The 22,825-nt window shown below is 43.6% G+C and overlaps 1 protein-coding gene across 1 annotated transcript in view; it reads left to right on the forward strand.

Annotated features, from left to right (window-relative positions):
- Positions 1–22,825, forward strand: part of RAPGEF5 (Rap guanine nucleotide exchange factor 5) — a 173,982-nt gene that overhangs the window by 135,250 nt on the left and 15,907 nt on the right. The window contains exons 14-22 of the mRNA XM_054564179.1: positions 3,219–3,249; positions 4,094–4,172; positions 6,288–6,437; positions 10,422–10,519; positions 13,431–13,553; positions 15,288–15,466; positions 19,207–19,297; positions 21,455–21,505; positions 22,301–22,388. Of these exons, the coding sequence (XP_054420154.1) occupies positions 3,219–3,249; positions 4,094–4,172; positions 6,288–6,437; positions 10,422–10,519; positions 13,431–13,553; positions 15,288–15,466; positions 19,207–19,297; positions 21,455–21,505; positions 22,301–22,388 (890 nt within the window). The remainder of the gene's footprint in view (positions 1–3,218; positions 3,250–4,093; positions 4,173–6,287; positions 6,438–10,421; positions 10,520–13,430; positions 13,554–15,287; positions 15,467–19,206; positions 19,298–21,454; positions 21,506–22,300; positions 22,389–22,825) is intronic.

The raw sequence follows: 22,825 nt of genomic DNA on the forward strand, positions 1-22,825 counted from the left end.
TTAATCTGAAGGGGGAAATTGTCCTGTGTTTTACAATGTAGTTTCTACTTAGCAAACATAAAGCGTACCTGTTGTCAAGTTGTGAAAAACTTCTATTAAGATTTCAGCAGTCACAGTGAAGAGGGAGGTGTAGGTAAATACAGTTTCCCTGCTTGCACAACCACAGCAAAAATTACAGCTACCATCCAGAATCAAGTACCACCGAGAATCATCAGAAAATCAAGCTGTATGGAAATCTGACCCAGAATCATCAGAAAATCGAGTTGTATAGAAATCTGACAATCAAGGAATTAAAGTCACATTCATCCAGATGGGTAGGAGGAGCAGAGACACCGAGATACAGAATGCATAGTCCCACATGCAAGTGTGGTGGATAAATATTGGGAAGGATACCTTGGGAGTGAGGGATCCCAGTCCTACACCAAACCACAGAGCCCAGGGACCCAGTGCCAGGAAGATAAGTCCCCATAACTTCTAGCTGTAAAACCATGGGGGTTGGGGCGGCAGAAGAAACTGGGGGAGTTTCAGCCTTCTCCTCTTCAAGGGCCCCGAGTGGACTTAGGACTTAGGCAGACTCACTGCCTCTGGGTTCCAACACTGGGGCAGCAGCTGCAGGGGCACCAGTGACTTGAACCTGAAGGGAAGAGACTGAAATGTCTGACATCAGGGCAGGAGATAGCCTCCTCCCAGATGAAACTTAAGAGCTCGGGCAGTGGCCATTGTCCCTTTTCTGAGCCCTTCCACACGCAGAGCCAGCAGAACAGTGACACCGTATCTGAGACTCCATCAACCTGGTTCACACAGGTTGTCCAATCCTGGCGATTACCTAATGCCCTGCCCAATTCAAATTACAGGTGCACTTTCCTACAATAGGCCATGCTACTAAGACAGGGAGTCAAAGCAGCTCTACCAGATACATAGAAACAAACACATGGGGGGCTGCAAAATGAGGAGACAAAGAAATGTGGCCAGAATGAACGAACAGAACAAAACTTCAGAAAAAGAACTAAACAAAATGGAGATAAGCCATCTCTCAGTTGCAGAGTTCAAAACGCTGGTTATAAGGATGCTCAAGGAACTCATTGGGTACTTCAACAGCATGAAAAAGACCCAGGCAGAAATGAAGCTTACACTAAGTGAAATAAAGAAAATTTACAGGGGAATCAACAGTGGAGTAGATGACGCTGAGGATCAAATCAACGATTTGGAACATAAGGACAAAAAAAAGAAAAGAAAACAAAAGAAAATTCAGTCAGATCAGCAAGAAGAAAAAGAATCCAAAAAAAATGAAGATAGGGTAAGGAGCCTCTGAGACAACTTCAGACATACCAACATTTGAATCATAGGGGTCCCAGAAAGAGAAGAGAAAGGGCAAGAAATTGAAAACTAATTTGAAAAAATAATGTAAGAAAACTTCCCTAATTTGGTGAAGAAAATAGACATGCAAGCCCAGAAAGCACAGAAAGTCCCAAACAAGATAGACCAAAAGAGGACTGCACCAAGACACATCATAATTAAAATACCAAAAGTTAAAGATAAAGAATCTTAAAAGCAACAAGACAAAAGCAGATGGTTACCTACAAAGGAGTTCCCATAAGACTGTCAGCTGATTTCTCAAAAGAAACTTCGCAGACTAGAAGGGACTAACAAGAAGCATTCAAAGTGATGAAAAGCAAGGATCTACAACCTAGATTACCATACTCTATCCAGTAAAGCTACCATTTAGAATTAAAGGGCAGATAAAGTGCTTCCCAGGCAAGGTGAAGCTAAAGGAGTTCATCATCATCAAGCCATTATTAAATGAAATGTTACAGGGACTTACTTAAGAAAAAGAAGATCAAAGCAATGAGCAATGGCAATAAATTCACAATTTTCAACAATCGAATCAAAAAATAAACTAAGCAAACAAAAGCATAGATATGGAGATCATTTAGAGGGTTATCAGTTGGGAGGGGGAAGAGGGAGAATGGGGGAAAAGGTACAGGGATTAAAAAGTACCATTGATAAGTACAGAATAGATGGGGATGTTAAGAGTAGTATAGGAAATGGAGAAGCCAAAGAACTTATGTCCACCACCCATGGACGTGAACTAAGTGGGAGGGTGTGATTACCTGAGGGAATGGAGGATACAAGGTGGACAGGGGGGAATAGACAAAAGAAAAATTGGGACAACTATAATAGAACAATCAATAAAATATATTTTTTAAAAAAGATTTCAGCAGTCAGAAATGCACATCTCATAGAAAATGTTCATTCAGGCCTTCCAGATTACTGATTTGAGATTTAAAGTGTGACTTAATTTTAGTAAAGGGAGATCCTACTGCCAACTAAACATCTGTATAATTTTAGGCAGCAAATAAATTCTCAAACATGAAAATCACATACTTAGAAATTTAGAAATGAGGTGTAATTTAGGACAATGTGTTACAAATGAATGTTGTGAATTTTGGTGGCCTTTTTTGATCAGAGTCCGCAGTATAATGTTTCCACAACCTAGGACAAGTATGAAAATATGAACAACTAAATGAATCAGAAAAAGACGAACTTAGCATCAGAAGAATCCCCCACATAGAAGTTAGTCTGTGCTGTAGGGAAGCCTTATTTCTGTTGGGAACCTTCAATTTATGGTTTAATACACTTAAGTGCCTTAAAGACATTAATGAAATTTAATACATTCCATTAAAGAACTTAACATAAAAGTGGGAAGTAATAGATTGAAATAAAAAAATGTTGTGATGTGATCCTTGTGTCTTTGGTATAAGATTACGAAATATCTTTAGATTCTGGAAGATTTCAGCTGAGGACCTGCCAAATGTGCCCAGTCCCACCACACATAGAGATAGCTTGGAAAAGAGGCAGTTCGGCTACTTAGTTAGCGACCTGAATAACAATAATTTCAACTAAAATTTACCCAGTATGTGAGAAAACTGGAATGGCTGTGTACTGAAGAAATCCAGTTGTGCCTCCAGTGTTCACTTTCTGTGGGCGGAAAGCAAAACGGACCTGTTGAATAGACAGCTTCTTCCCGTCCCGGCTCACGTGAAATCCAGAGCCCACAGTCAGGTGTGTTCCACACCATTAACCAATGAACACTGCGCCTTAGCCTCCGGAAAAGCAAAAGCCTTTCTGCCCAGTGTCTGAAAATTAGCCTTCTGTGACAATAATTGCATTATTCTGGGTGTGGGACAAAGATTGACGCCGTGTTCTTTTCCTTTCAGCACTGTAGACGAATATTCACCACAGAGGAAGGTAAGGCAGCCCCACGGGGAGTGGGGGGTTCAGCTTCGACCCCTTGCCTTCTCACTCCTACCGCTTCCAGCAGGTCAGGGCGAGGCGGGGACCTGGGGTGCAGCCTGCCCAGGGTCTATCAGCCTCCCTCTGCCGGTACAGATTCAGCGTCAGCCCTGTGCCTTTGATGTGCTCACATTCGCCTATTTCTGTGATGCATTTTGAAGTCTCCGAGTTTCCCCAACGTCCCCAGGGTGATATAAAGTTGAATGTCAAACATTGATGGGGAAAAAAGAAATCCAGGCCAGAAGCTTGACTGCAAGAGTAAGGAAGGCTTATGAGGAAAAGTTTTGTGCTTTTCAACCCAACAGAGAGAGGGTAGCAAGAATGAACGTGTTTCCTATTCAACTTGGAGAGACTAAAATGAGATGCTAGGTACAAGTTGTGTAGAAGCAGGTAAGGTCCCTTACGAAAGTCACTGTAGTCCTGCAGAGTAGGAAGGCATCTCAAAGTCACTTTATTCAAAAGCAAGGTTGATGTTGGGATGGGGAACAGCAGCTGCTCAGAAGGGGGGGGGGCGAGGAGAGTTTGGTAACCAGATACCCTCCCGCATGGTGCTGGGAGGGATTATAGGGACTTTTTGCCTGGTGCTGGCCTTGGCCGAGGTCTGTGGCGTTGCTCATACTCTCCACCTCCACATGCTTCAACTGAGGCAACTCCCAGTTTATTCCTCTGTGATTGGACGGTGGCTTTCATACTGAAGAAACGAAATTGGCTAGCTCGTTTGGAACATGTTGTAAACAGCTGTGGCTTTCCAAAGGGCAGGAACACATTCATTCATTGTTCTCTTTCTCCCTTCTCACAGAATAAAGCTCTTTTCCACCAATTCAGTCTGAAGGAGAACTGGCTCCAGCATAGAGGAGCCATGACGGAAACGGAGGAAAGTGAGTGCGGTTGGGACGGGGTTTGGGCGGGTCGGGGAGCTGTCAGTCAGTCCCCGAGGCCCCCCAGCAAGCACACCGCAGCCTGCCTTCAACCACCTCCCCTTTAAGGAGCACATTAACATCAAAAACGGTGGTTTTCCTTTTCTTGCTTTTGGCATTACCATCTTCCTGATCCTGTAATAGTGTCCCAGGGACCAAGGACATTTTCAATTTGGAAAATAAGGAAAGGAGGCTCCAAAGAGCCTCCTGCGTTCCTGGGAAGAGGCGCAGGAGTGCCTGGCAACACGGCCTTCCCCTGGGTCATCTTCTCCCAGCTCTGTCAGCCTTGTGCCTGTGACTAACTGGAAAGTCCACTGAAGCCCACGTGCAGGGCACATTTAGGGAAGATATCCCAGAGAAAATAATGAGAGGAAGGATGTGCGACTGAAATTCCTTTGAGGCAAAACAGTGCCAGGCAGTGCCACACGCCCAGCATGTCCTCACTCGGTGCCCGGCAATGCGCACAGGGCTCCTGACCCACCGGGAAGAGGGCTGGCCCCCCGGTACAAGGGGAAACCCATTTTCAGCACTCTGAATGCACTGGTGTGCTTTTCTGTGGTAATATCTTGCAACAGAACAGAGCCTCGTTTCCTCTTGTTTGGATAAGGTTGAGTCAAGTGCAGAGCCGGGAAACAGAGCAATTAAAATGGTCACACTATTGTGACTCAGAGACTTTCTCTTTCAAACGCTTTTCAGTAAGTACTGAAATTCAAGTGTGAGCATTGAACATTTGCTCAATGTCTGGAACACGTAAAGAACAAAATGTCCCAAGGGTATTTCTTCTCTTACCTTGGTTGTATATAACGCTGCTCAGGAGGGTGCTGCGGTGTCATGGGAAGAGGAAGAGCAAACGAAATGATCTTACCTCCTAATTCCTTGCTCACTGACCTTCCTTGCCTATTCGTCTCTCAATTTCATTGTCTAATTTTACAAGCTGAGTTTCAAAGAGCCTGAGTATTTCAAGGCCCTGGCTCTCCTTTTTGTTCATCAGTTTGTTAAGCAAGCTGTAAACTCACATCACGTTGAGTGGTTTGCAGGTCAGACCTTTGCCTTGCTCAAAAATTCCATGTTTCTGTGCAAGGAAAAAAGCCTTTTTGTCTCTCACAAGTCTGTTGACAACATATACAACAACTCTTTGTTAGATGCTATTGTTTTAGTGACACGCCCAACTAAACCAAAAGCAAAATACTATCAGTGCCTCCTGGTGGTGTGTTTACTTTGTGGTTTGCACATGTGAACGCATAGCTAGTCTTTTGCTTCACTTGCATTTCTGTGAAAACAGTCCTGGATTCATTTTTGTGATGCCGTTTCAATAGCATATGAAATTTCTCTAGCAGATACATGCCTTTTTATTTTTCATTTTGTAATATAGAAGAGGAAAATACCTAAGTACATTATTGCCCTTCTGTCTTTTCTAAAGAAGCTAGGGTTTTATTGTTCAGAATAGCTGATATAAGAAGCAAATAATGTGTCAATTATCTCTATTGCTATTAAAACAGTTTCTGCTATCAAATCATAAAGAAACATTTCTCCAGGACACATTCACCCAGCTAGTGATAATATACTAGTAATAATTATTAGCACTGCAAACAATAAAAAGGAAATTAAAATGGCTAGAAATGTTAACCTCTATTTGGAAACTAAACTCACCATCATCTTGATTGGGAAGGGGGCGGGGGGTCATCCTTAAAAAAATAAAGAAGGCTGAACACAAAAACCATGGCAAATGACAGATTTTTAGATAAGTTTATGAGAATTCTAGTAATGAAATGTGGCCTTGGTTGGACCACTGTGACTGTCCAGAAATGGAGTGTAAAATAAAAATGTATGCATTAGACATACCGTGTGGGGAAGCTAAGTCCTCCACAGGCTTGCTCACCAGCTTATACCTCAGGTGTGCAAGCCCACATTTGTATGCGCGTACCCTCAGGCGCCCGTGTGCATACATAAGTAAATCTAGCTGCGAATGTTTTATACTAATGAGACAAGCCAGGAGGGCTGGTGCCTTGATTTAGAAAAGTCTGCACCTTGTCACCACAGCTCTCTGCGTACTAACAATGCTCCTGTCTTGTGCAGTTTTTTGCCATGTGTACATAACAGAGCACTCCTATGTCAGTGTGAAGGCGAAAGTTTCCAGTACAGCCCAAGAGATCCTGAAAGTTGTGGCAGAAAAGATCCAGCACGCAGAGGAGGATCTGGCGCTGGTGGCCGTCACGTTCTCTGGAGGTAAATTATTTTCTGTCCTTGAATATTAATCTTTTATTGGATCTTCTCCCAGAGGAGAGAGTTGACATTTTTATAGAGTAAACGTGCAGCTTGTCCCTTCTGGGTCCGCAGCTGGATGACCACAGGAACAATGAGAAGCCACCTACCAGAGGTGTTGCCATGACAACGGTTGGGTGCTGTTGGATACTGAATTTCCTCCCCTGGAACTGAATAGAGAGGCAGGCCCATGTTTTGAAATATATTATAAAGCTTTTCATATTTCGTACTCTAGATAAGCCTTCTATTTTCATATTTAAATTAACTTGGGAAATTGCTAAAGGATGAAATTACTTTAGGAAGAAAAAAGAAAGGCAGGCTTGAACTAGTCATATCACTGGCTGACGATTTAATATTTACAGACTACCTACTGATGGAAATAAAAACTGTGCAGTAAGCTCAAAGCTCACAAGGCCGTGCTCCTTCAGGTAGACGTGGGGAGCAGGCTTGGTTACAGCTTTTTCTTCTGTTGGGCCTTACTTATCCTCAGAGAATAGTTTATTGTCTGTTTTGAATAAGATCACACAGATTACAAGCTGACACTATTGATCTTTGCGACCTGAACAGACCCCTTCGTTCTCACCAGAGCCTGTCAGGTTTCAGTGTCGCTGGCCTCCTTTTTGGCTTTCCATCTTTATTTAGTATCTCATTAACCCTGAGGCAAATATAGAGGAAGTGACTTAGCATCAGTCATTGAAAAATAGATGGGCTGGGTGGGGGAGGGGAGCAGATTGCTGGCATTTCTGCTTACCCTTTGTTATCATTCTAGAGTCAGGAGAAGAATGTCAGAATTTAATGTGACCTTAGAGCATTATGTGACAGAATACTGCTTCCATTGCTGTGTTGCTGAGCGCCAGGTGAAATGGCCCTACAGGCTAGTCGATTACTTGTGCAAACAGACACAGCCCACTCCCGAGGGGTCATCAATGAGCGCATCCCCTCCCTCTCCTTGGGCTTTAATTGTGCATTCCATCAAAACGTTGTCCAGGAAAAAAGAGCAAAAGTTTGAGAAACATGTGGATTGCATGAATTTTAATCAGGGAGTGATTGAAATTTTTAATCATATATTTCAGACATTCCAGATAGATACGATAAATGTAAATTATATTTAATTTTGAGTGACCAAAGCTATTAAGTGATTCTAAACAATATTCAGTTTCATGAAAACCAACATTTGGACAGTACCGTTACCAAAAGGAATCACCGGGTCCCTGTCCAGACAGAAGGTGCAGGGGGAGAAAGGGGACTCGGAGTGGATATGGGGCACCACGGATTCACGTGAGACCCTCAGGGCCCCCTGTGAACCTGGAAACTAATGAGTGGCTCTTTTGCTACCTGCTCTCTGTCTGATGGCTATGAAATACCTTTTTTACACTCTATTAACCTGGGTTCATCAGAGTGGGTAGTGGTGTTTTAATGTGCGATACTCATTGCTAATCATCACTAGAAATATCGGCTTATCTCCTGAATTATCCCACAGCTTTGGGAATGTGCCATCATTTTGCATCAAATAGTAGTTTTGTCCCTTAAGAACCTTTCTGCCTGCAGCTTAATATCCCCCAAACAATAATGTATGTATGAAAGAGGAAAAAAAACAGCTTAATGTATTCCTTATTCTAGTTACATAACTTTCAGTAAATAATGTTTTAAATGGTACTGCACAGTGAAATGACAATGACATCTACTGTTGTTTTAGTTTTCAAAAAACTTTGAAGATGTTGGCAATTGGTAGATTTTGTGGATTTTTTTTTAAAGGGACTGGTACTATTAAGCTCATAGCTTTCAGTAGGTTTAGAGCCATTTTTGTATCAGGGTAGGTATATGTGTGTAGTAACAACAACGTACCAGTTATTCAGAGCTTAAAATTTTATCAGTTTATCAGCTTTAGTCTTTTATAGTGTAGTGACAAACCCGAAAATAAGGAAAAAGATTTCTTAGCACATGGAAAAATGACTGAGAACGCCACGATATTTTATTCCCGTAGCAAGTGTGGAATGGCTCTCATAAATTCAGATTTAAGGTGTTTATGGGCACACAGAGGGTTGCAAGAAATTGTAACCAAACAAAGAGGGAGGAGATGGAAGAACTTCAGAGCCCAGCCATGTGGGACCATTTACTACACACGTCAACAGCCTGACATGACAGTACTATTGATCTTTATAATGCCGGGCCGTAAAGAATACATTAGATTATCATTTGTGTGCTCTGTATTAAGCAGAACTGTTCAAAACAAAATTTGGCATTTTAACTGATTAAGTTATATAGGAAAGGACGTGGAATATTGCATTTCCCAACCGTGCTTGGGTATCAGAAGGGCTGCATTAGGAGAAGCTGATTATATTACAGTGGAGCAAACTTGAGTGTCACTCTAGCCGATTCCCATCTGCGTTTTGCAGTTAGGAGGAGGGTGCTTCTCTATTGGGGTGTAAGAGGTCTCATAGTAGAAAAATGGTCAGAGAATAGAAGCAGTTTGCAATAAGGAAAATAAAATGGAAGAAGAATATATAAAAAATTTCAGCGTCTCTAATCCAGAAATACAAAATAAAGTACAAAGCTGTTTTTGGTTTCTGCAAAAGAACAAACTTACCGAAAGTAATGATCAGTGTTGGTCAGTGTAAGAAATAGAAAGCAATTTGGCAGTTTGTATCAAAAACTTTAAAAATATCTATTCCATTTGACCCAGTAATTCCACTACTGGGAATCTATCTTAAGAAAATGAGCGCGCTGACTGGCGTGGCTCAGTCGGTTGGGCATCGTCCCACAAAGCTCAGGGTTGTCGGTTTGTTTCCTGGTCAGAGCACAGGCCTGTGCTGCAGGTTTGGTCCCCAGTCGGGGCCTGCGAGAGGTAACTGGGTGATGTTTCTCTCCCACTATAATGTTTCTCTCCCTCCTTTTCTCCCTCCCTTTCATTCCCCCTAAAAATAAATAAATAAAATCTTTAAAAAAGAAAAAAGAAAGAAAGGAAATCATCATTAAGCAGCCCAAGATTTAGGCACAAGGACATTGATTTCAGCGATGTATATTATGGCTGCTACACTAATAGATCCATTTATCAAGCCCCGATTCTGTGTCTGGCCCTGTGCTAGTATGTAGCATACATCTTGCCATCTAATTTATATGACAAAAAAAAAAAATTGGAAAACATTAACTGTCCAACAAAAGTGGAAAGATTAAGTCATGGTATAATAGACTGTTATGTAACCAATTAAACATGACATTATATAAATAAGTTTGACAAATGGATTAGTGCTTGTAATAAAATCAGAATATAAAACTACACATGGGATAATTGCAAATATTTATGTATTCATAATAAGTATGTATGCATATGTATAAATGCCTCTATATGTGTGTGTATGTACAGAGACATGCATGCTCTTACATAAAGATCAGAACAAAAATATACTCAAAAGTTAACCAATATTACCATCGTATGGTTATACGTAGAGCGATGGGATTATGAGTGAATTTTGTTTTCTCCTCTAAAATGTTCTGTGTTCCAAAGAGTGACTGAGACTTATAAGAAAGAACCATCAGAGGATCTCCTTTATGGAAAACGAGTTGTGATGTCCGTGCCTTCACGGGTACCGCTCACAGGGGTGTCCAGCCTGTGTGTGGCCCGCAGGCCACATGCAGCCCAGGAGGGCTGTGAATGTGGCACAACACAAAGTCGTAAATTTACTTAAAACATTATGAGATATTTTTGTGGTTATGTGTCGCAATGTATTTAATGTATGGCCCAAGACAACTCTTCTTCTTCCAGCGTGGCCCAGAGACGCCAAAAGGTTGGACACCCCGGTAGAGTATGCAGAACAAAAGTAAATCTACTTTACATCCTATTTACTTTTAGATATTTTTCTTTGGCAAGTTTCACTCTTTAGCTATACCTTGTATGCCTACTGCTGTTCTTGTGTTTCTAGTTACTCTTTTTTTTTTTTTTAAATACAGAAAAACATGAACTTCAGCCAAGTGACTTGGCCATCTCCAAATCCCTGGAAGCATCTGGTCGGATATATGTCTATCGGAAAGACCTGGCTGACACTTTGGTGAGGACCTTTGGCTTTGTACTTGAAACACACAGAGACAGATGCCAAACTAAAAACATATTTGTGTACATTTGATAATGAATGCTAGAAAAATACATTGAACTATTTCCTCCTCTAGCCAACAATGCACTTGTCAAGTAACACCGCTTTGCCAAATCAAAGACGTGCAAATTGAGAAATTCTCAACCCTTCCTAAGTCAAATCCTAGTTCTCTCTGAGCCCCTGAAACAAGTGATTTGAAAGAAGGGACTCCCTCTCCAAGGGAGTCTTAATTTCATTTCTTTATTTCTGGTGGATATGTGGAGAGCAGGTGAGAAAGGCACCCTGTGCGGATGGGAGGGGCAAGAAACTGCCCTTCGTTTCCCTGCGGTCGGTGCACTGGGAGTGTATCTTCCCCTGAAGGAAGTGGGAGCCTCCCCTGGGTACAATGGTCTCATGACAGCAATGGGACATCAGCTGCCACTGGAAAGGAAGTGTCCGAAATAATGTAGACCCCATGCTGTTAGTTACTTTCAGTTCAAATATAAGGCCATTTACACCCAACGAGATGATTTGTGTGTCTTCCCAAACTCTCAGTTTACAGTTGCTTTCTGTGCAGTGGGCTCCGCCACGTGTCAGAAGTCGCCTTTACCAGGCTGGGACTGCATCGTCCAGACTCATGGTCCTGGTCTGTGTCCTGGGGTCAGAACAGGGCTGCATCTGTCTAGCTGCTTCCTGTTGTATATATATTTGAGGGACGTATATACCGTGTGGATAAACAAAAAATGCTTATAATAAAAATGCTTTATGTAAAATTATCCACAGGATATCAAGCTACCATAATATCTGTCACTGTTTCACTTTTGATAATTTATTACCAGACACGTAGATGCTGAGTAATTTACATTCAGTGTCTTATTTAACATTCCCAATAACTGAGGCTGAGAGGCTGAGAGGAGCTTTCTCTGCTAGGACCCCTGTCCCTTTGTACTTGGCTCTGAGGCACCTGCATGTTCCTTTCATTTGGATGTGGTGAGAGGAAGGAAGAGGGAAACCTTTTGTCCAACGTGGGCCCTTTCCAGTTCCACGTGTCCTGCAGGTCACTGGTCCCCTGGCTGTACATGATGTAATCGCATCAGTGAAATGACACAGTGGGTGACGCTGCGCAGCATCTTTGAGCAAATAGTGAGACTGATGTGACCGTAGCTGTCCCCCTGAGGAGGACAGTCTACTGGGTAGCTGCCCGGGGCTCCTGGCGATGGCGGGAACCCGCGATCTCATCGTCTCCCTGCCCTCCTGCCCTCCTGCGTCTCACAGACTCCCCGTGCAGCGCCCTCGTGGGCACCGCAGAGCCCCCCACCTCCACTGCCCAGGAGGGGCAGGCCTGAGCCGCCGCCTTCCTGGGACATGTGGGTGCTGTGAAGTGGGTTCCGAGAGAAGCCAGGCTCCATCCTGCCCTCGAGTGGTTCCCCCACGAACTTTGCACGCCACTGAAAATTTCCCTGTTAGACTCATAGCTTTAAGTATTTTTATCTCCAAGGTATTTCAGTTGAAATGGACCATTGCAAGGGAAGAATAACACGTGAAACCACTAGTATCTCTCTACTTGCCTGTGGATTATATTCCTGGAAAGCAGGAACTAGAGCCCCGAGTGAGTGGGCTGGAGAAATAGACATAAAGTGTTTCTTGGAGCAGGTGGTGGACAATCTTGAAAAACCATAGGGCAGTACCAGGTGAGGGGCATAGTTAGGGAGAAAGGAGGAGGGGCAAAAATCCACGTGAAGATACCTTTACACTCCAGATTAGTAAACTGAGACGAGTGTTACTTCCCAGCTCGTGGCTCTGCCCTTGACTGTCTGCCACACAGCCTGCTGTCCGTCTGGTCCCAGTCAGACAAGCCGTGCGAAGCCTTGGCTGTCCCCACCCCCGCGGCTCAGTGTTCGCAGGGCACGTGCGTTCCTGCTGCCTGCCCTCACCGAGCTCCGCGCTCTCTCCCATTCCAGGGACACGGACAGTCTGTATCTGCTCTGAACAAAACTAAGTCTGTGGAGAAGCTCCATGTATTTATAAACGTAAAAATTCTAAAATGCAAATAACGTATCTTGCCCTTTAGAAACAGAGATTAATATTTGGAATCTGACCTCTTCCCTTCATCCTGCTACGTCATTTAGTTTGCAAAGTCCCGTTCTTTTTTTTCCCCCCTAAATCATTAACTATTTCAACATCATTAACTGTTCCAGTCCAGCCCCTCAGATAGGAGAATTTATATTTTAATTAAAATATATCAAATATTTTGAAAAGATGCTAAATATAAAGTGGGGGCATTGAATAATTTCACACCATACTTTAAGGAAATACTGTCACCAAACACATACCTATTTGTATAGGGAGAGCCATTGATACTTAACCACCCAGCCTAGGTGAAGAAACTTTTATTTTTTATTTCATGTTTCAATTTCTTTCCCGTTTTCCACAAGCGTTTTGATAAAATTTGTAAACATGTGTCTGGGGTGAGACTTGGTAAACATATTTCCTGTGAAAGCCTTGTCTGCCTCTATTGAAGTGCACCGTGACATTTCTTCTGTTTGTTTTGTGCTAACCCTGCTGGCACCTGAGTTCTTACCAGGAGCCCCAGTGCTTTCAGGGCTTCAGCTTCCATTCCGCGGTCGGCCCGGCAGTTTCTATATTCAGCTCTGCGGGGCACGTGTGGGAGTGGCCGGGGCTGGCTCGCTCACTGAGCACTTCTACTGTTTTCAAGGCTGTCTCCTAAATGGGCTGTAACTCACAGAAGGTGAACAGACTGGAGAGAATATTAAGTGCCCTCAGACAAGACTGCTTTTCTGATCTCGGCATCTAGTGCCTTCCTCTGGGCTGCCAGTGCACAGCCAAACTTTGGGAGTTACTGAGGATCCTTTTGCTTCTGTTGCTTTAGAACCCGTTGGCGGAAAATGAGGAATCGCAGCAAAGGCCGATGAGGATTTTGGGAATGAATACTTGGGATCTTGCTCTGGAATTAATGAATTTTGATTGGAGCCTCTTCAATTCGATTCACGAGGTAAGGAAAGAGTAAAAAGATCAAATAAATGCTAGTGCTCTTTTAACTGTGAATTCTTTTTGAAGAGCATTTATGCATATGACTAGGTTTTTAAAAGATCCATCCTCTGGTGGTATCATTATGGTAGGATACCATGGTCCAAAAAGATATATGAAAGTCTTATCCAGTCCTGGGAAAATCAAAATATTCAGTCATGCTTTATTTGTTCTTAGTGCAATCATATGTTTGTAGAATTAATATAAACATATCATTTTTATATGTATAAATATGTGCGTGTGTGTGTGTATAGTGTGTTTGTGTGAATAGAGCTCTAATGGGATTAAGGAGCCATTTTGCATGTGATACCTTTGATACTAATATTAATTTTTCCCATAAAGTTTACAAAGTTAAACAAGAACCGTATTATATTTATGTATATACATGTCTGTACACATATACACACTCATCCTTTTACTGAAGAACAGTCTATAAATTTAGACTGTTCGGCAAGACTTCTAGTACTTTCTTGAAAACCTTGAGCTATATTTCAAATTTTTACATCCATCAACTTCTCCCTTGAGGACAGCTTATAACAATGATAGGTTATGGGTGAAATGCTGCTGACCATTAATGAAAACATGTGGCCGGTGGAAATGCTTCCAGGAATCAGAAGATGAGAAATGAGGCAGCTCCGTGCAACCAGATGTGGCACTTACTTTGCCACGTAGTGAAGTTTTTTTCTTGTGAAATGTCCTTTCCTTCTGAAGGAGGAGTTCGTGCCCAACTTAATCCCTGAGTTTCACATTCATTTTAGAATGACTTTTCAATGTCCTCATATTTTCTCATTGAATTTTCCACATAATGATGTCAGTTTGAGCAAGTAGGGAACTCATTCCAGCTAAATAGCGTCTGACTTTGGAAATGTTAGTTGAATGGGACGTGTCCCTGCGTCTGCCGTGGAAGAGTATGAATTACTTCTGTGAAATATACACACCTCCATTTGGAAATAAACCTGTTCTATTGCTTTATATGTAATCAGTTATACATAGTAAATAGTTACCAGTTACTGGTCTTATTTGTTTGTTGCTTTTCTTTTTTTTAATTTTAGACCTTGCTCTTTCTGTTTACAATTTGGCACCATCTTATGTCAGTGGTTCTCGAAGAGTGGGTCTCCAGAACAACATCATCAGCACCACCTTGGAAACATGTTAGAAATGGAAAATATTTTGTCCCTACCGCAGACCAACTAAATCAGAAACTCTGGTTGGGGGACATCCTGATTCTCACTGAAATTTGAGAGCCCCTGTCTTGGGAATCTACTTGTGGGGTCTAGAGAATCTATCTGTGAGGGTCTAATGTGCACCTTAACAAATGCTAGTAATAGTATTCATTTGCACATGAATTTGCCAATATAACAAGTTTAGGACGTTTGGATTTGATTCAGCCTGAGATTTAAACTTCGTATGTCTTAGACTTTCACAAAGGGTCATCATTCTTACTTTCTTTAAAAAAAAAAAAAAAAAAAAAAAAAAAAAAAAAAGCCATAGGGAGTCTGAGTGAACGTCATTTAATGAGGCATCTGGAAAACCAAAAATGAGTTGTTTCAAATTTAATACATTGTTATTTGTTATATTCTTGTAGCATGTTATGATATGAGAGTGACTACCAGAAATAGCTCTTTTAAATGGACTACATTTTGTATCAAGTTGACTTTGTGCTAAAAATAAACACTGGCATGAACACATTTTCTTTCAGCAAGAGCTGATCTATTTCACGTTCAGCCGACAAGGAAGTGGGGAACACACCGCGAACCTGAGCCTTCTGCTGCGGCGCTGCAACGAGGTCCAGCTCTGGGTGGCCACGGAGATCCTGCTCTGCAGCCAGCTGGGCAAGCGCGTGCAGCTGGTGAAAAAGTTCATCAAAATCGCTGCTCAGTGAGTCTCAAGTGGTGAAAAGTGCAATTCCTCTCATCTCCTTGCAAGAGTGCTATTTTTTTTCCTTGTGATGATAAGAAGGGTTGGATGTAAGTGGGTAATACTGAGTTAAGTGACCAAATGCTTGAAAAGGTCTGTTCATGAATATTTATGTCTTTGTACTTGAAGTATTTATAGTCTAAAGTAAATGTCAAAATACCAGACTGAAGCCCCCTGCTCTGTGCTATAGACTCAGAAGCACACCTACCGCGTCGCGCAGCTAAATCACAGTGCGGCTGGTGAGCGGCAGCAGGCTCGGAAAGTGGGGAAGGGTGAGTGAGGGGGAAGGCATCACTGAAAACCAGGCGCCTTCGAGAATTCTGCACGTGGCTTCTTGATGCCACAGTACGAACTTTCCAGACTCCTTAGCAGGCCCCACACTGGCTGGTCCCGCCTGACCTCAGAGCCTCACCCACTGGGCGCGCCTCGTGGCCAGCCACTCGGAAAGGCTTTCTCTTTCCTGGGCACACCGTCCTCCTGGCATGGACCCGTGCTGTTGCGTCTGCTAAGAGCGGCCCCTTCCACCCAGCAGATTGCTCTCACTCCTTCAGATGCAGCTCAGATGTTGCTTCCCTCTTGGAGACATTGCTGATTTTCAAAGGCAAGGCCAGCTACTTCCTACCCTGACCCCCTCCCACACACACGCATACACATGCTTTTTTCCTTTCTAAAAATTTCTTTCTTATTTGTACTGAACTTAACCTGTTTACGTAGGGCCCCTCCCCTGGGCTGTGTTAGCCTCTGGAGGACAGGGACCCATTCTAATCAGTCCTTGCACCAGGGTGCCTGGTACAGAACTTAGTGAGCACCGGTGATGCAGTAAATGCTGGTTGAATGGCATTTCATTGTAGTAACTGGCTGGGAGCATCTCTTAAAATATCAGATCAGTCTCCTCAGACTGCTCTTGGAAGAGCGTCCCGCCAGGAGCAGGCAGCAGGAACCAAAGTCTTTCCCAGTTCCTTCTACCGGCCAGCCTTCCCATTTCATTTCTCCTTTGTCTTCCAAAATGTTGTTACATCAGTGTTTTGAGTACCTGTCAGTGTGTCATATTCAGGAAATATGTATTCATCACTCATTATAGGTGCAGGGCTATGCAAGGCATTGTGGGAAGTACACCTAGGCCCTGCTTTCATGGAGTTTGCGGTCCGCTGGCAGAAGGGGCCGCGCTTCGCTAACGCAGAGGGTCCCATCCTGGGGGCTTTAGAGGAGGGGGAACTCATATACCACCAATGTGGGAAAGGAGGACCTGGAAAACATTTGTGAAAGAAATAACATCCAAGGCTATGTTGGAACCCTGGGTAGAATTTGACAGGTATCAGTCCAAAACAGGTCAGAGTCACCGAGGAACAGACGCAGAGAAGCTCATGGGAGACAGAGAATGTGAGGCCCGGGAAAGCACCCACGTCCCGCTTCACCCGAGCAGAGGGCATTGGTGAGGAAGTCGTGGGAGATTCAGCTGCAAAGAAAGATGGGACCAGATTGTGAAGGATTTTGAATTTCGGCCTGAAGAGCGCAGGCGGCCTTGGGGAGGCGGCAGGAATTCACGGCCGGCTTTTGTGCAGGGAACCGATGACCCGGGTTGTCCCTCGAAAAGGCTGGTCTGCAAATTGCACCCAGACCGAACTGCAAGCCAGGAGCAGGGGTAGTTCGTTCACTTAGGCGACAGGCAGTAGACGTACCTGACTTGCTTGGTGTGATTGGACTGGAGGGAGAGAGAAGCCCAAATCTTGGACTCTTTTCATGTTAAATGCTCCTTTTATTTATTTTATTTGGCCAATATATTCCATAATAGTCCGTGAAATACCTAAAGGTGAGGCTCTTTTGGATCAAAAATAAGTAACTATCAGCTACTTGGGAGAAATGGGACATTAATGTCCCGAGGAGTAAAATGATCCAACGCAGCTCTGTCCCCAGTATAAGATTGTATCTGTCCCCAGGGAAATAAAATCTATTCACATCTTCTCCCTGTGGCCTCCTGATCTTGAATTATTTACAGTCCTGGTCTCTAACCCCAGCCCATGGACTGGAATGCCAATGGAAACACAAAGTTAAATTTTTTATAATCACAGGAGTAGGAATAACCAAGGGAAAATAATAATTTCCATGATCACGAAGTGTTTTCCCTGCCTAAGGCATCCTATTTGCATATTCATGTTTCCTTTCCTCTCACCATCCCCATCCCCCCACCTCTGAGGACTGAGTGGATTTTATCCCTCACACAGACAAAGGAGTGTTTGCTAATTCGGAATGTTCAGTGTCAGGCAGCCTGTTCTCACCCTGGAATGAACGGACCTTGGTAACAGAGGGTTCCAGGCTGGAATGGCACCCAGTGTTTGTGCCGCCTCAGTCTGTCTTCCAGAGAAATCGTGTCTGTATTAACTCCTCTTTCCTTTTTACAGATTCAGGTGTTGGTTTTACATGCTTTTTTGTTTGTTTGTTTTAAATATGACTGAAAAAGAGATCCAGACCAGGAAAACTATGTGGGAGTGGGAGGGAGCAGTTAAAGATTTAAAAAGTGAGGATTATATGTCTAACATTCCACATGGCTGAATGATGCTGAATGAAAAGAATAAACCTTTGTGTAATGAAGAATAATCAAACCATTTCCCCCAAAAGTCTTGGTTTCAGTTCCATTAAATGCCATCTGAGTGGCTTGCTGTGTGTAATGTTTAATTGAATATGGTATATAACTGAAAGAGCAAGACACAAAGTTAATATATACACTGTCCCAAATTCCATCTGATACGTTGATGGAGATATCAAAGAAGAGACGACGTCTGACAGAAGCTAAAAATATGATAGGCATTTTTTCTGCACCCAGCTTACAGTTAAGCGCTTTCATAGTTTTCATGTCTAATCACCAACTTAGGGTAATTTCTTAATTTTGAAGACTGGCCTCACAGAAGTCCTTTCCTAATGAGTCCCAGATAAGGGAGTGTCTAGAATTCACAGGTCCTCCTGGCTACGCGGGAAGCCCAGCCTCCCTCTGCTACGGCAAATGCCCTCAGCGGGCTTTGAAAATCGGTGGAATTTTGACCAGTTAAGTCAAGGGTATGACATGCACAATAGAAAACCTTACAGAGTGAATGGAGCTCCACATGATCTTATTTTGCATTTTACTTCCTTTTCTCTTTAAATGAGAAACATGGGACCGTATCCCTGTAATATATGCCCTATTTTACGTACATGCATAATGTAGTAGCAGTTTTCTTGAGCAAAGAAAGTCTGTATACATGTAACGGGAGGGGCAGCTTAGACCCATGAGGCGAGGGGGCTTGTCTGCCACTAAGCAGACACCTCGCTGAGAAAGGGGCCGGGACTGGGGAGCAAATATAATGAGAGTATGGTATATGCAGAGAAAGATGAATTTAAGAATTGTTAGTTGAAATTGTAAATGCCTCCAGCATAGGTTTTTAAAAAGGAGGAAGTTTTTGAAGGGTGAGAGGGTATCAAGAGCCGAGATCTCCTACAGGTAAGGGTGCGCTGCTGCACTTGGAACTGGTTCGTTTCCGTGAGTGGCAGCCTCGGGGACACCGTCCCACGACGGGGCGCTGGCGGGCGCGGGCTGTGGCACAGCGTGCAGCCCTGCCCTTGAGGTTGGACTCGGTGGCCTAGGGCGGGTATTTTCAACGTCACCTTTTGTGATCATCTGGAGAAAGAATGTAGCCTCAGAGTGCCTTCCACTTTCTGTTTTGTTGCAGCTGCAAAGCCCAGAGAAACCTGAATTCTTTCTTTGCCATCGTGATGGGTCTCAACACTGCGTCCGTCAGCCGGCTGTCGCAGACCTGGGAGGTGAGCCGGGGCCCCGGAAGGAGGGACGGATAAAGCCAAACGGAAACGGCCAGAAGCCGTTGTTTACCATGCATAAACTGACTTACATGGTTTTAATAAGTACTACTAGAAAAAATGTTTTAAAAAAATGGGTCGTGTTGGGAGGGACTGTTGTGATCAAATGGTCTTCACACTGGTTGTGTGACACATATGAAAGGGGCGAGAGTTGTAAGATGTTCCCAGCTAGAATCAGTCTCCCTCTGCTCCACTCCCGTGACGGCGTGGCTCCTTTCCAAGCTCACCTGTGTGACGATACGGGTCCGGAAGTCTGTTGGCTGGGAGACTAATGAATCACGCTCCAGGCCCGCCACGTGCAGGGCGCCCAGCAGTGTGTTCACGTGGATGATACACGTCTTTGTAAAATTTGCGAAAGTAAAGTAATTTTCATTTTCTTAAAGAAGGCCCACAAAATGCTCTAGGTTCCAGGCCTCCCGAATCCTGGCCCTGCCTCTGTTGGTGTTGTATGGGGAAGGTGGTTCAGGTTCTCAGATGGAGAACCGCCAAGTCAGCGCACGGTCTCAAACACGAACTTGCAGGGTATATGTGGGGAGAACTGAAATGGGGGTGTCCCTGAGTTTAGCCAGACACAGATGTGAGATGCTCGGCCTCTCCCACAGCCCCGTCCCCTTCTTCCCTTTGGGGCTGTGTTCCCTACTGACTGGCTGCTTCGCACCGGGCACCATTTCTCTACGTCACCCCTTCTCCTTGACCGTCACACCTGGCCCCTCTTGGCTCTAGCCTGTTTATGGCTCCCTGCGGTCTCCTTAGCTTCTCTGCAGTCTTCCTAGATTCAGCTCTGAGCAGTAACTGCTCTGTTCTCTTCATGGTTCCCATCGCAAACACCTGCAAGAGAAAGGCTGAGAGGCCAGCTGTTTCTTTTCTCACATTAGAGTCCAGCGTAGGTCTGGGCAACTTACAGACCCACTTCCGGTGAGTCAGGGAGATGCGCTGGTGGAAGGCACAGTGGGGGCTGCCACCGGGCCATTCGGTGGCATCTACAGCAGACGCAGATACACAGCTCAGAGGAATGATGGGAGTAAGTCGCAGATGGAGACGTTCTCTTTTCTCATGTGGCTTGCCCTCCATTCATTAACAGGTGTGTCTGTACAACAGTAGTTTCCAAACAGGTTCAACTGCCTGTTTGCAGTGATTCACTGAGTCCAAATTCAAAATTACCCAACTGAAAAGTTTATTTCTAAATAATTTAAAAGGCTAATTACTGCGGGGTTTGCCTCAATCACTTTGACTTGGAAACAGGAAGTCTGACAAATATCTTCCAGAATATAGCCGTGAGTGTTAATGGCTGGAATTGGGAAGCACTGACCATGAACTGCACACTCTTTGTGAGTTGTCTCCTCTTCGGTTAGAGAGCGTGGAGACTTGCAACAAACCACACAGCTAGGAAGGGGCAGAGGCAGAATTCAAGTTCAGATGGTCTTCTACTACGTCCAAATGAAAGGCGCCCAGCTTTTCACTTAATCACGTTAAAGGCTGGCTGGACAATTCCAGGAAAATGCCAGGCTCTTCTCCCTTAGACCCCAATTTTTATCCGGGAGGATGGCATATCCTCTGTCATTTTACCCGCCCCCTATTGGTGTGGTTGGCCTTTATAAGTCAGTAATTTTACCTATGGAAGCGCAGGCTTTGTCATTTAGGGTCTCCGTGGCCTTTCATGACTTAGCCCTCTGCTGTGAAGCATCACCGTATCACTGGTACAAAAAATGCCCGCCGGCAATATTATTCCCAACCAGCAAGGCTATTTAAGGAGATGGGAGCACCTGCCAAAGGTAGGTTATGGACTGAAACCCAAGTCATTATTAAAAACCAAGTGTGTGGAATGTCCAACCAGCTGGATTCCAGTCCTGCGGCTGTTATGTATTCTAAACTGTTTTTAGCCACATTTGGGATGAAAGGGAGACATCCCAAGGAATGTCACATTTGACTGGGGATGAAAACCACATGATGAGAAGCAGTCAGGGAAGAACCCCATGAGAGATGGATTTGTGTTCGGATACAGGGCACATGTAAGCACAACTTAGCGAACATTCCCCTGGGCACCTCTCAAAATGACAGACTTCTCTGACCTTTTTTTTGTTTTTGTTTTTTGTTTGTTTTTAGAAAATCCCTGGGAAGTTTAAGAAACTTTTCTCTGAACTCGAAAGTTTAACAGTAAGTAGTTGAGCTGGAGGGGACTTATTCCTCAAATTAGTGGTTAGTGTCTGATTTTGTTCTAGATCCCAGCAGTGGGTGTCTGCCCTCCGTTGGGGCAGGCAGCTCAGACGAGCTCACCTGTATGTGAAAATGTAGCTTTGCTCCTTAGGAAGTGAAGCAGGTCTACAACTAATGCTGCTGCTTCTTTGTGGGAAAAGGTAGTGAGAATGGTCCTTTCAGTATGAGTTTGAGAAGGCAGATTTTTAAGTGTGGTCCACTTCAAAGCCTGTGGAATGAGTATCAATTTAGTGTGCAATCAATGTCTTATGCATTATTCTTCTCTCCTTTTTACCACTTCTTAGGTTAGGTACAAAATGTATAGTTTCTTTTCAAAACACAGCAAGACAGAGTTCTCTTGTTTTCTCTGCATGTCTGTATATTGTGAGGGCAGTTTTGCTTTGCCGTGTACCTGACAAAAGACATTGGGGTTTCTTCATGATAGAAATTATGCAGAGGAAACTATACTTGGAGAACCAATTCGAGGAAAATAATAGGGCAATCAAAAGACGTCTCTCCTTTGCTGTCATTTCCCATTATTGTAAACCAATAACTTGGCTTCCATTCATTGCCTAGATTTCCTGCCCTAATTTAGCGAGTTTATTTTCCTAGGAAACCTTTATCTACTTCGTTCTTAGGGAGGCTCTCTCAGTATCTAAACCATGTTCAAATTGTATAGCAGAAGTGGATTTAGAATTGTTTCTATAGCACATTGATTTTTTTTTCTTTCTCTTCGTAATGTGCTTGCTTCGGCAGGATCCTTCATTGAATCACAAAGCCTACAGAGATGCATTCAAAAAGATGAAGCCACCCAAGATCCCTTTCATGCCTTTATTGCTTAAAGGTAATGATTTTTTATCTTTTATGTTCTGTAATTCCATCTTCCAGAAATTTATCGCTGTAACTGTAGAGAGCAAAAAAAAAAAAAAGAAAAGAAAAGAAAAGAGGACGCAGTTTATTTCTTTAAAGTGTTGTTGACATTCAGACCTAACAGTGTTTGCTTGTGATTGTTTTTCAAATGCTCGTTTATTTCTGAAATGCCTAAAATACTGAATTGTACTTGAGCAGACATCAAAACATTTTCCCTTGACCCACAAAATTTGGCACTTTTGTGTTTTTACCTCACCCTGCTCCTAAGCGCTGTTCTATTTTCTGTGAGTTTACACACCACTGCATTCAACCAAGAATCGGCTGGCGTGAGGAACCCAAACAGTGCTCGGTCCGGGGCTCCGTCAGCCGCCCGCGGCCCAGAGGGCAGCGCACAGCCTGGCGCAGTGCGAG

Source organism: Pteronotus mesoamericanus, unplaced genomic scaffold, assembly GCF_021234165.1.
Source record: "Pteronotus mesoamericanus isolate MK-2021 breed Mesoamerican mustached bat unplaced genomic scaffold, CSHL_Meso_final scaffold_85, whole genome shotgun sequence".
Classification (NCBI taxonomy): Eukaryota; Metazoa; Chordata; class Mammalia; order Chiroptera; family Mormoopidae; genus Pteronotus; species Pteronotus mesoamericanus.